At 36.5% G+C, this 16385-nt stretch overlaps 1 protein-coding gene across 6 annotated transcripts in view; it reads left to right on the top strand.

The window, feature by feature from the left end:
- The window catches only part of LOC131076576 (uncharacterized), a 193734-nt gene that overhangs the window by 101549 nt on the left and 75800 nt on the right, over positions 1–16385 (top strand). For all 6 annotated transcript variants that reach the window (XM_058013813.2, XM_058013815.2, XM_058013816.2 and 3 more), the window contains one exon: positions 12188–12295. In XM_058013813.2, the coding sequence (XP_057869796.1) occupies positions 12188–12295 (108 nt within the window). The remainder of the gene's footprint in view (positions 1–12187; positions 12296–16385) is intronic.

Below are 16385 nucleotides of genomic sequence, written 5' to 3'. Positions count from 1 at the left end.
TAATGGCTCATCACTAAACACAATTGGCCTACCGAATGTAGATGAATCATACTCATTCCGACCAACCCACGTGCTATCATCAATGGCAACCTCAGTGATAGTAGAATTACTGGCACCACTGGATATTGCACTCTCAGAATCATGTTAGAATATAGTATGATTCATCTTGTTCATCACATGAAGAGGCATGATCGTTATCAGGAAGTAACATCGAGATATCTGCTTTAATCCTTCCTAATGCATGCCTAATGGTTTGTAAGCTTGTCATGGAAACTCCATCTTGAGACCAATGTTGTATGGGATAATCAACAAGTGTGGCAATCCTATCAACTTGGCCCATGGCTTGTGTTACCGCCTCCACCTCTGGATACACATTTTCATAGACTACAGCAAGAGGTTCAACCCGATGACACTGATTTGCACTCCATGTTAAAGTCTTAACTTCAAAGGTACTATTTGTATTGTAATGTGAGACAGCTGATTTACAATCAGTATCATGCTCATATGCATCTATCTCTTTGTTGTTCACGAAACCTTCCTGTACCATCTCATCCACCCGGAGTTCATCAACTTCGGTTACTTGTTGGTCCTCCTCAATTGTTACATTTGATTGTTGACCTGAAGTAGAGTGTGACAAATTTGATTTTTGATTAAGCTCAACAATCTGATTTTCAGCTAGCCGAAGTGCCACTAAGGTAGCCTCTAGGGTTTCCTTAGTATTCCTGAGCTCATTAGTAAGTGAGTCTACTTCTTCTTCCTTTGTCCTCAATGCATCAGAATATATAACACCCAATTCAAGTAGGTGATTTCTATCTGATAATATCTATAGGTAATGATTCCGCATTACCCCAACGGCATCTCTGAGCGACTGAAACTCTACAAGGGTAAGCCTACCATCCAAGTGCTCACATATACCAGGAGTCCAACAACAATGTGCCACCAATTGCTGCACAATATTGAAGTGTTCTAAGGCTGAAGTTATCATACTTTCGTTCACCTTCAGTTGCCCTACTGAATGGTGAGAACCCTGGAACTTCTCACTTCCATTGAAATTTCCTGGTTTGAAATCTACACTTTGGTAAGAGGCGGAGTCATCATCGCTCACTGAGTGGTAAGCATCATCATGTGTGCTATCTACTTCGCACACATCCTCAACAAGTGTACCGCTGTCATGTACCTCTTGGGATGGCTTGAATAACATGTTAGAGACTGCTGAACTGCCAATATCAATGCTCACGTCCCGTATCCATATAGATGTGTGCACATTGGTCAAACAATCCTTGAAACCATCACCATTAGGCAAATTTTCTGATTTGTTTTCCATGGTCTGATTGGAAAAATCAGACTTGTGGTTTGAAACCACAATACCTATGGCCTCAACATCACCCGTAACTTGAGTGTCTGCATTAGGTGCCTCCAAACAACCGTCAATCTCACCTGAGATGGCTGCTAACTCACGATTAGGCAATGAAATATGACTGCTGTTGCAAAAATCAGAATTGTTATCATGACTGATAACGACTTCTAAAGTGCTATCAGTGTCAACATTCACTTCAAATCTGACCCTCACTTCCTGCACATGTGCCTCCTCACTCTTGGAGTCATCATGAAGTGTCTTGTGCCCAACATCTTCCTCCATGTAAGTCTGATTTTTGCTCGCCATAGGTTCAGCTGTATGCTGGTCACAAGTTGCTAGAAATTCATTACAAAGGTTTCTAGATACTTCCCCTGTAAAGTCCTCTTGTTTCTCCTTCCCCTTAAAAGTAGATGTCATATACCGAGCAATTCTATCAAGTTTTGCAGGGTGTGAAATCAATTCACCCAGCTTCTTCTTGTATTGTTTTAACTTTTCCAATGAGGAATACACTTGCTTCATATTTTGGTCCCACTGATTCTGGGTACTTGAAGTAACCATGATTAACTAGCTGAAACAATCTACCCAACATGTTGGCAGGAAACCGCTCTGATACCCCTGTAAGAAGCTGCATCCCTCAAAGGACCCTCTATTCAATCTTATTAGCCTACGAGGGTCAGTAATAGGCTAATCCCATTGAATATATGATGTCAACAAAAAGGGGACATCACATTAACCCTCTTACCTTTGCTATTACTAGTCGCCATAGTTGATGTTGGTGTTGATATTGGATAATGACCTTCGGTTGCGACTTCTTTATAATTTTGCAGGTCGTTATAATAACTGCTTCTGCTTCTCAATTGTCTTGGATTGCGAAAGCTCACTTTCGCTATGTGTTTCATACCTGTTGTGACCTATTTCACACATCGCCCCATTGCAAATGGGGACCCCCTATTTTTTTTGCTTTTTAGGGTTTTGTTTTGGCATCACATCTGCTAATCACCAGTCTTTTTACAATGAGTTAAGAGTTTTGATGTCATCCGGGCTAGATTGAGAATTTATGCTCAGAATTGAATTTGAATGTTGCTAAAGTGTTTAGAAGGTTTGAAGGACGAAAATCGCAATTGCTTTGAGCCATTTCTGACAACCTGCTATTTTTAGAAATTTTTGCTTTCTTCTAGCTTTTTCTGCTTTTTTTAAAATTGGCATTTGGGTTTTGTTCTTTGAGCTATTTTATTACTACCCATTTTGTTGGAATTTGAAAATCTCGCCTCTAGATACAAAAAGCAGGGCTTCGAAAATTTGTTTTTTTTCTGAGATTAGGGTTTTGTTCTTTAGGTTATTTTGATCCTACCCTTGTCTTCAGATTTGAAATTTTTTGCTTCTAAGTGTAAAAAGCAAGGGTTTGAAAATTTTGCTTTTTTCTGAGATTAGGTTTTTGATCCCCATTCCGAATTATTCCTACCCATGTTCTTAGATTTCAAAAATGAGGTCTCCAAGTGCAAAGGGCAAAATGGAAATCCAGATTAGGGTTTTTGTCCAGATGAATCAGCAAGGTATGAACATGGCATGAACACTGTTGACCAAGTCAAAAGAAGGCAAGTGGAATGGCACATCAAAAATTTCGTCCAGGTTGAAGAAATAAAAATGGCAAACAAGTTCAACAAGGTTCAAGGGTAGAATGGCAGATGATCAGTTAAAATGTGGAAGAAATTTGAGCGGGATCAATTTAAAAATTGTCCAAGAAAAATTGTTCGACAAATATTAAACTCCTACCGAGGGTTAACTAACTCATGGCAAGGGTTACTTAACTTCTGCCTAAGGTTAAGCTTATTCATGCACCAAAAATGTCTGACAATTTTTAAAGTGCACCTCATGTCCAAGCTAGAAATTCTTTCCAAGTCCACTTTAAAAACATGGCACAAGCTAGAAATTCTTTCCAAGTCCACTTAAAAAACATGGCATAAGGAAGATGTGCAAAATTCGCCAAAGATTGACAAAGAAAGTAGGGCCCACTTGAAGATGCCATAGAATAAAAAAAAAAAAAATTCCTAGTTGGCAAGTAAGATGATGACTTGGCAATTAATATATTAAAAAAATAAAAATAAAAATAAAAATTGTGGCACACCTTCCTCAAATTCGAATTTCTAGAAGGAGATTTAAAACAAATAAAACTTTCTAAAACATGATGGAAGCTTCTAAAGATAAATTCCAACTGCTTAGAGGGAGGATAAAACAATAAAACTTTCTAATTTTTGAGAATCTTCCAAGCTTCCTTCTAGAAGAAGGCAAAGGGTTTCAATTTTTTAAAGATAGAATAAAACACAAAGCTTCTAGAAATTGCTAAGAAGCTATAAAGACATGATGCCCATTCATTAATACTTTGTTTGCCAAGAAGAAGTTTGTATAGCAAAGAAGGAAGCATCAAAACTCTGGCAAAATTCGCCAAAGTTGAGAGAAGCTAGTAGCTTCAATGTATGATCAGATTATCCAACTTCAAAATCTGCCATGTCTACAGGTTTGGAAATCAAAGTGAACAGCTCTCAAGCGTAAAGATTATTAGATTCATGCCAAAATCTGATCATATTATCAGATTACCTTTGCAGAAGTATGTTAAATTCAAGGGTTTGAAGAAAAAAAAATTCAAATTCTTCAGGGGAAGCAGCTCCCAAAATCCAACTAGATTATCAAATTTTCAGAAGAATTTGGATGAGAAATAAAGCAAAATCAAGGGTTTGGATAAAATAAGTTTAATATTCTCCTTAAATTTGCCATTGATAACAGTTTGAAGGAGAAAATTCTACCTTTAACATCTCCAAAAGGAAGAATAAATCAGGTCCAAGGGTTTGAAAAGGACATTCAAAAGGTTCAAGTTCGCCATCACCAAGTTTTGCTGATAAAATTCTGAGTTCACCATTGATCATCCTTGGATCTACATTGGGAAAAGAATTCAAATCTGCACATAGATTTCTCAGAAATCTTTCAAATCTGCCAAAAAATAAAATTCATGCAAGATCGTCCAAGACAGTAAATTGAAAGTGGACTTGCCCAAGGAAGAATAAATTCTGCCCTTTCAGAAAAAGAGAGTAATCTAAATTCACATTGTCAAACTACTGCTATCATGGTCAGCAAGGAAGTTTTAATCATTTCTAAACCCTCCTTGGAAGAGGAAGATTGTTTATATCCGATATACATGTGATAACCTTCCAAGTTTGAAGTGAAGCATCAACCAAAATCTGTCCAAAGATGTGGAAAGTCCGCCCTTTCATATCCAAGGAAGAAAGTCATCCAAAATTTGTTGAGGAATAAGACATGTCCAAAGATTTTGTCCAAAGAAACTAAGAACAAAATTTGAGCAAATAAAAAATTGTCCAAGGATATGTGAACTTCGCCTTGCCAAGAGGAAAGCCTTCGAGCATGCCAAACAATCCAAAGCATGAAATTTTTCTTTCCAAGAACAAGATGGCCTGACAGATTGGAAGACAATTTGTCCGATCATACTTCCGAAGCCTGCCAAGATGACATGACAAAGAGCAAGACAAATTGTCTGATTTTATTTCTGAAATGTACCAAAGACAAGAGGACATGTGACTGTCCGAACTTTTCCGATCCATCAAAACTGAAGGATGATTGTCCAAGAATATTCCAAGTCCGAGGACAAGCCAATTGACATGAAGCATGCCAAGACATAAAGACTGACACAAATCGGCAAAGGGGACGACTATATAAAATATAGGGAAAATTTAAAATATATAGGAAAATTCTAAATGTTCATATGAAAACATGGAAAAAGCATGCATCTATACATTATATTCATATGAAAACATGGATATAGCATGTGTATGATACTATTAAAACATTTTAGAATGCAAACATCGAACATACAACATTATAAATAGACTCAATACTCAATATGCACTCATAATTCAGAATTTCAATTCATTCACTTTGTCAATATGCATATCATAATAGATATTAAAGAAATAACATACAAAATGCCCAAAGGCCACACTGCTGCCATATTGCTTCATTGTCAATTGCGATATGGAAATCAAAATAGTACTAAGTAAATACTAAAAAGCAAAGTATAATATTTATTATTTAATATTTTATTATTTAATTTATTTTCTATTTATAAATTTTAAAATTTATAATACGAATTAATTTAAAATTATAAATATTTGATATGAATTAATAAATTTAATGTTGCCTTTTAATTTTTGATAGAGGGCCCATGTTAGAAAAATAATAAAATATAGATAGTCGTATTTTGATTTCATAACTATTCAAATTCAATAATAAAAAAATTGATAGTCGTTTTTTAAAATTTTTCAAATAGAGGGCCCATGTTAGAAAAATTAAAAAAAATTGAAAATACGACTTTTTTTTAAAAATATTTTTCCCTAGCCCTAGATGTGGGGGACGTCTAGCCATCCCCGAGACGGCTGGGACGTCCACAATCCGTCCCCAGCCGTCCCTGGGACGTACAGACGTCCCCCTATTTTGGGGACGTCCCCTGGCCATCCCCAAGTCCCCGAAACGTCCTCGGGACTGGGACGGGGGTTTTCAGGTAGGGGACGCGTCCCCGGGTTTCGTAGGAAATATGTAAAGATGTCGGATCAGGGACCTCAAATTTGATCCATTAGACGAGAAGACCATCAAGCCGATGCGCTAGAGGAAAGACTAATTTTGACAAATTCACATGAAATCAGACCAACAATCGAGCAGGAAAATAAATTTGACAAGCACATGAAATCAAGGGTCAATCAAACGAATGGGTGGGATAAAGGTTTGATACATGAAAAATGGCTAAGTGTGGAATTTTCCACAACCAAAAGAATCAAAATTTGACTAAATATTGGAGAGGAAATAGGAAGAAAGAAGAAGAACAAAGAAGAAAATAAAGAGGAGATGAATCAAATACTTCTTCAAATTCAAGGCACCTGAAAGAGTCTCCAGGCATCAAGAAAGAAAAGTCTTCAGACTTGGCGAAAGTATGGAAAGAAATTCCAGATTTCTTGAAGGATTTCATTTTTGAAGAGTCAAAGACAAGCTCCCACGTGCAACATAAATTGGCGGCAAGAAGAGTATTCCAGACAAATTTCCATACTTAGGCAAATTTTTCGACATAAATTGGGGAATTCAAGTCAACATGTCTAGGCTCATTGAACACACTACCTTTCAGTAGAAGAAGGGGGTGCAATCCTAAAAGATAGCATCAGGTAGGGGACGCGTCCCCGGGTTTTGTAGGAAATATGTAAAGATGTCGGATCAGGGACCTCAAATTTGATCCATTAGACGAGAAGACCATCAAGCCGACACGCTAGAGGAAAGACTAATTTTGACAAATTCAAATGAAATCAGACCAACAATCGAGCAGGAAAATAAATTTGACAAGCACATGAAATCAAGGGTCAATCAAACGAACGGGTGGATAAAGGTTTGATACATGAAAAATGGCTAAGTGTGGAATTTTTCACAACCAAAAGAATCAAAATTTGACTAAATGTTGGAGAGGAAACAGGAAGAAAGAAGAAGAACAAAGAAGAAAATAAAGAGGAGATGAATCAAATACTTCTCCAAATTCAAGGCACCTGAAAGAGTCTCCGGCCATCAAGAAAGGAAAGTCTTTAGATTCGACGAAAGTATGGAAAGAAATTCCAGATTTCTTGAAGGATTTCATTTTTGAAGAGTCAAAGACAAGCTCCCATGTGCAACATAAATTGGTAGCAAGAATAGTATTCCAGACAAATTTCCATACTTAGGCAAATTTTTCGACACAAATTGGGGAATTCAAGTCAACATGTCTAGGCTCATTGAACACACTACCTCTCAGCAGAAGAAGGGGGTGCAATCCTAAAAGATAGCATCTTGTGCCACTTGTCTCTCATTTGATGGATATTTGATCTATTTTGTGAAACCCTAATTAGGGTTAGGTTGTTTTAATCTCGGCCGTTCATTAGAAATCAATCCTGACCATTTAATTGTAATTGGGGAGCCTATAAATTGAACTCACCCCTCATTTGTAAATCATGGGAGCATGTTGCAAAACATGTTGAGATAAGCAATTGTTGCATACAATTGCCAAAGTAATAAGTAATGCATTGTTCGAATTGATGGTGATTACCTCTTTTAATTTGGAGTTGGCATGGTTCTTATCCCTCATCATAGTTTAGATTTTATTTCATGAAGGATTTGATAGTTTAGATTGGTGAAACTTTTTGCTCATACTTTTGTTGGATGGATGATTTTCATTCGATATGTAAAGTTAGCCTGAGCTTTTGATGTGGATGCTTATCTTCTACTTTGGGTAATATTCTTCAATTGTTGGTGTTATTCGTAAGTGTGAAAATCTTGAGCACAGCCTTAGAAGATTGCACATGCTTTGCGTAGTTGTCCTAAGTGTGGCGAAACAAAGTAGTGTTATTAGTTTCACCTAGTCTTTACCGTCTCCTGAATTCTTAGGAATAGATTAGAATTTCTAAACCATATCTCCTTTTCAGTTTTCTTGAAGTCCACAATCCAAAGCCCACAAACGATAAACCTCCATTGTGAATTGAACGAGCCAAGCGTAAGTCCCTTTGTGTATTACTAGCATATCACAACGCCCATTGAGCTTAGCCACACCTCAAGACCTGACCAAAGAAACCTTGGAATCGCCATATAGTCTTCTTGCAACCTTAGCATAAGTGGTGGTTTTTGAAGAGAGGATAGAGTATCCTTGGGTATTATATTCTAATGTTCGTTATATGATAAAATGTACACCAACAATACCAAGATGGCACCGTATTGGTGATGCCAGAAATTGCCTTAGCAAGGAATGAGGCATTTTGAAGCTGTGAGGCCGTGCCAAAACCAAAGAAGACCATTGTACGACTTTGTCAAAGAACCGTACTTGTTTTCGTACCTAGGTGGGAGTAAGTTGTACAAAATCAAGTGCAGACGTCGTACCACTATGCCAAATGAAATTCGTACCAGTCTTGGAGTGTGAGTGATCGGTACAGTGGAGTAGAGTTGCTGTATGGTCAAGCAATACTGTACGGAAGACCTAAGTTTCTGAGCTGGAAACCTTCGTACAACTTTTACACTTCATTGTATGGCTTGATGCACAAGCAAAGCTTTATGTCTTACATCTTGCACCGTACAATGGCTCGCAAGAAGACAACATAATTCCCTCCATACCATATGGGTATGTCTGACAGAAAAGCCCCTCCACATCGTACGGGTACATTTTCCTGGTTCGTGGCATGTCGTACGACATACGATACATCTTCTTGCTTTGTGGTTTGGCAACATATGGGTACTTGGTTCGTGGCATACTATATGGTGTCTTCAAAAGTAGTTTGTACATAATCTCATTTGCATTGTATGGCTTCTCATTTATTTTGTATGGCGATAGTAGGTGGTAGGATTGGTATGGCAATCTTATATAAGCTCCGTATGACAACTTCTAGTATGGCCATCAATTATGAAGTGGAGAGTACAACTTGATCAAAATTTTGACATCATATGCTAGTTAAACATTGCAAAATCTCTATTTTCTAGCCATCAACATCGCTTTTGGCATCTTAAAAAATCATAAAAATGATGCACTGCCCCCAGACCTTCACAAGGGGTGCTGCCACTTTACCCCGCTAGGGGTGTTGCCCCTAGACCCCCAGTTGATTTTTCAAATACACTACAACTTTGAGTTTATACAGTACACATCGTTGTCTACGTTCTTGTTACTTGATTTTTACTTGTCGTCCAGAAGACAACTTCTTTTGGGGGGGATGATTTAGTCAGCATACAATGTCTATTGTTATGTTCGATAATATTGGTTATCCGACAATGTATTAATTGTTTGTATTAAGTTGTTTGTCACTCTTGGGTAGTCATAAGCATTGGTTGGTTGACAGTTGTGTTCCTCGTGGCAACCGTTGGGTTCTTTTAATATGTTGCGTATCGTCAAGGAAGATAGTGTGATGTAGGAGGATCAACTGTAATCCTTGGCTGACCATCTCTGGTCTTCTTTGTAATAATTTCATGTGCGAATAAAGATATATTTTACTCCTGTATCTGGTATGCATTGTCATCTTTATTATTACTTAATGTATTTAATTTATTAGATATAGCTGGAAACAATGGGCTTCTCTCCTGAACCTTGTAAGCTACCAAAACTTTAAAATACATTTAATGCTCATGATATGCACCATGTCCATGATTATGTGGCTGAATTTTGTAATATAGTAGTGACCTGGAGATGCTAAGAATCCCTCTATATGGTTGGCCATTTGCTTGAGCAAACAGTTAAACTTCTTTGGTAGTTGAATTCTTTGAAGTTTATTGTCCCCACAGAGGAAAATAAAATAATTTTGCTCTGTACTTAAACTGCTGAAGCCGGTGTTAACTTTGTGTGCCACATCCTAGAAAGATGTTCTCATACCTCTAGGCAAAAATTAGGAGCAACTATGGCACCAAAAATCTGAACCAAACATAAAATGTTCTGAGTCGTTATGCATGTAGAATAAAATCTTTATTAGTAAAAATTTCTGAATTAGCTAGAAATTCCTGTCTTTTCTTTAGATAGAACAAACTGGAGTTGAATATGGCTTTTGTCAAATCAACGTACCAGCTTGGCCCAGGTTTTATTATATGGTAAATATGGAAAGACTGCAACCATTGTCTTTGAGAACACTGAGATAGATGGTCACAGATTGTCTCACATAACAAAAGTTAAAATTAGAGGAACTGGACTCATTTATGCACAAAGTGATGCCCAAGGATTTTGTATCCCTCCAGTAGTCCAAGTGACTGTCATTCCTTGGGTAAAATTCTGGAAGGTTTCCTTTTGCTGTAGACATATCTTTCTTTCAGAAGTCAATTCTTTTGTGTTACTTAATACTTAACTTTGATGGGACTTTTGGGAAAAGCTCAGGAAAGGTGGGAATTAGAGGTACTAATAAGGACCATGAAGGTAAATTTGTTGCGACCTTGTATGACCATGTAGGAATAAAAACAAACAACTATCTTGAATTCTACTTCAATTTCCTATTCACACAGCTCCTTGTACAAGATGATTATCTTGTCAAACTTATAGAGTTAAAGAAATGCTTGAGAATAACAAGATTAATGGGACTAATAAAAAGTAGAATCTGGATCTGATCTACAGACAAATCACTCCAATGGTCAACAAATTCTCTATTGTTCATATCTAGCATAAGCTCCACAAATGCAAGAAGGTGGTGGATTTATAGATTAATAAATTTTTTCGTTTTAGAAGATAATCAAACCGAGGTTATCACTTGGGCCAGTAGTGCACTCCCATGATATTGTGTGCACTTTGGAATGAAAACAAACTTTGACAAGGAGATATCTCTGAATACCGGTCTTCAAATTTTCCTGAATCTTTGAGTAACACACCTACAAGATGACTCTCTTCTCATACTCAACAGAGTCAAATTTGTGTGTAAGAGTAATGAGATCAATGGGACTACTAAAGGATAAGACTGGAAAATACCATAAGATGGCAGACTTACTGGCTAAAACGTTGTTCAATTTGGAAGATAATCAAGAGTGTTTGTCACTTGGACTAATATATACTCTCTTTTGGAGAAAGCTGGATATCAGGTGGATTTTGATCTATTGGTCATCATTAATTGTCACAGGTATGGATATAAATTGCATGCTTTGGATAATTGTCCCAAGAGGATCTGCTAACAACTTATGTTGTGCCTTAAGCTTCTCACTATTCCCTTTTACTGCCTTAAAATGGTTCCCCTTTCCTCATTTTATCTTCCATTGCCCTGTCGTAGTCAACACCCCACTAATTATCTTCTTATCCTCTCATAAATACTTATCTCTTTCCATATTCTTATTTCATTCTCTGTTTCATGTTTTTCCTCCTAGCACCAGCACCTCTTTTTTACCCCCTTTCACCCATGTTTCTCATACCTTTCGATGCTTCTTGCTTTTTTTGTACCTCCTCTTTTTACACGCTTTCTTCATGTTCCAACCCTGCTCTGTGAGATGTGGCTGCATCTATCTAACCAACCCTCTCAAAGGTCTTCGATCTCTTTTGTCTATCCCTTTCATTGATTTTCATGCATTATAGATCACAATGACGACAGTCTCTTTTTCTCTTCCCATACAGTCTGAAGCAATATCTGGACTCTGAAGTATACTAACAACATTCAAGAAGCAACTGGCCAGGACTTGCATGTATGTATAAGGTTTTGAATTTCATCATAAAGGCATTTGTGCTTGAGAAAATGCAAAAGGAAGGTAGAGGATTTGAAAGACCCATCAAATTTTTGTTGTTCATTTCTCTCCAGTGTTAATCATTCTTTTTGCTTTATATTTTGACATCTATCTTTAGTGAGTGTATTTATACTCATGCTCCTTTTATGGTTCTTTTGATATAGTCCGGCAGATGACAAATGATCATGCAAGGATGGGATTAACCTTTCAGATTTATGAGACCCATGGTTTATATATTCTCTAGCTTCGGGTCTATGTAAAGTTTGTACCCTTTTATATTACCATTTTGACTTTTACAGAAACAAGCGTGGGAACCATAATGTTTAGACTTCTTACTCTTCTTAATCTTGTTAATGCCATCAATTAGGTCACTTTATTGTATATCTTATTTTTTTAGTATCTATATATTGGTTTTTCCTTTCTGTGGTGATAAATTCACTTATATAACAGGTTATGCAAAGCCTAAAGTATGTTTTTAAGTTTTTGATGGAGTTCCTTCTGGGGATTGTATGCATTCTTAAAGTTCTTTCATTATTGCTATAAATACTTTCATGATTATTTTATCTTATTAAAGTTGACTGTTTATTTATGCAGCCAATACCCCTGAAACATCTCACTGAAGGATTGAAAGCTGGAAAAGCATCAAAAATTGATAACTTGAGTAAACTTTTTTCCAATGTTCTTAGCATCCATCCTCCAAAGGTAACTCAGACACATAGACAGATACATTTTTTGATGCTGTTATTGTCTATCTTACTCATGTTTGACTGTTAAATACAGAAAGCATATGAATTTATTTCAGAGACAAGATCTCAGTATAATTAGTTGTTTTGTATTTTCTTTTAATCATGTTATTGATTTGCTAGCTTGATAGACTTATTTTACCTATCATTCAATCATGTTTATAGAATTTGAAGATCTTTAACTCATATTGTTTTGTTGTTTTGATGATTTGATGGTTTAGATTTCTTGATCACTTGATGAAAAATGATTTGTTATTTTTTCTTTTCTTAGCCTACTGTCACGTTGCTGTTAGATTCACAAGGATTCAATGTTTCATGGCGTCCTTCTTGGTGATATATATAGAGTCTAGATCCATCCTGATATCTGTAGAACACAAGTCTTCTAGTGAGAGTTGGGGTGAACAACTTAAACAATTTAAATGAAACTTTAAACTGATGATTGAAAGGAATTGAAACTTATACAAGAAAGATATGTAATCACACAATAAAGACAATGCACCAGATTTTACATGGAAACCCAAGATGGGAAAAAACCATGGTGAGAATCACTGCTAGGATGTACTCTCCTAATCCAGCCTCACAAATATTCTTGTTTATAACTTTTTGAAGGGCACCAACCCACCAAAATCTCTGCTTGAGAGCACCAACTCTCACAGCCACAACCTTATCAATCTGAGCACCAACTCAGAATCCTTATGACACCAACCAAAAGTACAATTCAATTATCTGAGCACCAACTCAGACTTTTCAGAGCACCAACTCTAAGATGTATTACAATAGATACAACTGATTACAAATTACGTGATTAAACATTTACATTCTGATACATCAAATTAAATATCTCAGCAAACTGAATGTAATCTGAAAATAACCTTCAAAAATTCTCTGTGTTATATGAATTACTTGTCTGAAATTTCAGAATATGATCACTTGATAAAATAACATCAGACTTTTATTGTTAACATAGATATCCAAAATTAGATCACTATTAAGCAGTTGTGAGAAAAAAACTAACACTGTTATACCTGCCAATCACCTTTAAAAATTATCTTTCTTCTGTAGAAATATATCAAACTTCAGACTTCAATATCTATGTCTTTTTCAGAATATTCTATATTTTCTAAACAGCATTCCTCTGCTCAGCAATGTCCCTCCTTCATTGGCATATGATCTGCTTCAACAATCCTTGTATGAAATATTTTTGCTCAACACATCTCATTCCTACTCATTCTTTTCATCGAGTCTTCACACACAAACAATGATATAATGCATCAAACATTATTTAGAACCATCTGGTTTTTCATTTGGCTTTTTCCCGTGTCTCAGCATCACCGCTTTAAAAATGTTCTCATACTTATTATATAGAAAAACTAGCAGATGTACAATTGAAGACAGTTTCAACCGCTTATGCAGTTATAACAGAAGTTAATACAAACCGAAACCTTACACAATTAAATATCTGAAGAATCACGATATATTGTAATGTCCCCTCTTGGGAGGACACTAAATTTTGCCCAATATACTTGTAGAATTATTGCAGGTTGTCTATTTTCAGTCTCTTGTGCTAATTTGGACAGATTTAGTTTGATGTTGTTTCCCTCTTTAAATGCACAGGTATTTTGTTCATATCAATCTGATCTGCTGCCTATACTCAGATATATGTGTGTGTATGTGTGTGAAAATCCTTTCTATTCCATCAAGTCTGATTCTCTAGTTATTGATTTAATATTTCCTCTTCTTTTCCTTCAATGCCTGCTTTATTACTATTCGCAGATTTGTATTTGTGTTCTGATCTCCTTGATAAATGTTCATATCATTCTTTCAGATTTTCTTATAATTCTGACTTAGGTTTGCTTATAAAATCTGCTTCTAATGCTTCATATATATTTTTTCTATTCCATGGATCCCTACTTCTCAAATGAAAACTTCTCCACTTTATATCCTCCAATGTGAGGGAGAGTCACACCTCTTCATCATGTATGCCCTTTGGCAAGAGACACACCCTTCACCCTTAGCACCCTTTAAAAGAGTGTGACTCTTTATTATTTCTGTCCTTTGGAAGGGACACAACCTTTCACAATCCGTTCTGCTCTTCTTATTTAAACCATATCTGTACTTTTTGATTCCCAAATTATCCCCCTCAAATGAGGTTATCTTCTCCCTTTTATATCTCATGTTTGAAGGAGTCACAACTTTTCATTTCATGTCTTTTGACCATTCATTAACTTAATTAAATTTTAATTATATTTAACTATATTATTTTATATTTTAATTAAATTATATTTTTATTCTTTTATATTTTAATATTATTATCATTATTTATTATTAAATTATATTTCAAAGTGGGGGCATTACAGTCTCCCCCATGTAGTGCTCAAAATGATTCTTAATATGAAATGGCTTTGAAAATACACGTGGAATAAAAATGCTAAAAATACATCAGATATGAAACACACAAAGAATATACACAAAACATAGAGCAAACATATGCAAACACGGAGCATACACACGAAAACACATATTGTTAGATTCTTGACACTCACTAAGAGTATCCTCTAAATTCACTAAGAACGTCATTAGCACTCACTAAGAATGCTTCTGGCACTTGGTAAGAGTGCCCCAAACATTCATCGAGATTCGAGAATGTTCCTAGCACTCACTAAGAGTGCCCCTGACATTCACTAAGAATGCCTTGTTTTCTTGCTGGATGTTTCTCCATCACAGTCTTCTTCTATCATATTTATGTGTCCTCTTTTGCATTGATGGTTATAGTTCCGTGGTTCTTTGCATTTGAAACATAGACTCTTCTTCTTTAATTCATCTCTGGCTTGGCATTGATGCTCGGTATTCCATTGTTCATGGCATACATAACATTTTCTCCTTATATTGTCCTTCCTTGGATCTCGGCTGCAGGTGTGACCTTCTTTCCACTTCTCTTTGCAATCAAAGCAAAGGTCCTTTTTCTTCACGGTCATTGTAAGAAAGATATGGTTTCTTGCATTCATCTTCTTCTTCAAAATGACTATCTTTTGGTGGTACTCTCTTGTGGTGACTTTTTTGGGCAGAGTCGAGTCTTGTGGCCTTAAGAATTGCCTTTTGGAGAGTAGGAGGTTCAAAGGCGCTTACTAGCCCTTGGGTTGCATCATTCAATCCTTATATGAATAGGTATATAAGTATGTCTTCGGATATTCTGGGGACCATAACAGCTAGCCTCTGGAATTCTGAAATGTACTCCTCAAGGGTCCCTTTTTGTCTAATCCTCATAAGATTTTTGAAGTGCTTTTGGGGATGAGTGTGGTCAAACATTTCAATGAGCCTCTCTTTAAAAGTGTCATATGTTTTGATATTTTTGTGGTCTTGTGTGATGAGACCATTATGCCACCATTCATGGGCTGTACCCTCCAAGTGTAATATAGCAAATGTTATGGCATCCTTCTCCTTCATAGGGCAAAGAGAAAGGCAGGTCTCCAATTTTTGAAGCCATGACCGGGCTGTAACTTTCCCGGTTCCATCAAAGTTGGGAATGGTTAGCTTTCCTACTTTGCTTTGTATCTCATGGTTAGGTTGGGCTTTCCTCTCTTTATGACCCCTACTAGAATCTGCTCTACAATATTCAGAAAAGGGAATGCTCCTCCTGATTTCAGGGTCCAATCTTGCATATTCTACGGCAAGCTCCCTTAACCTAGGGATATGCGTTCCTCCATCATCTCCAGGGGTTTCTTCTCCAATCAAAAAAAGAGTTCATATTGGTTCGTCGGGTAGATTCTTGGGTAGCTCTGTCATTTCCTTCTGATGGGCTTGGTGACTTGTCCCTTCTATTTTTGTGATTTGATTTGAGATCATTTATAGTTGATGTTATGTTTTGGAGTGCTTGGGCAGTTTTTTCCATAAAGTTTCTAAATTCCTGTTCCACGGCTAAAGAGGTTTTCTTTTTCTCTCTTTCTAAAGCTCTTACGGCTCGCTGACTCAATTGCATTAACTAGGGCCCTTTCTAGGTTGACAGGAACATGCTCTGATCCCACTTGTAATGTCCCCTTTTGGGAGGACAC

This window comes from Cryptomeria japonica, chromosome 10 (assembly GCF_030272615.1).
Source record: "Cryptomeria japonica chromosome 10, Sugi_1.0, whole genome shotgun sequence".
In the NCBI taxonomy this organism is placed as follows: Eukaryota; Viridiplantae; Streptophyta; class Pinopsida; order Cupressales; family Cupressaceae; genus Cryptomeria; species Cryptomeria japonica.
The sequence above is the reverse complement of the archived record's forward strand: the minus strand, read 5'-3'. Positions and strand labels throughout refer to the sequence as shown.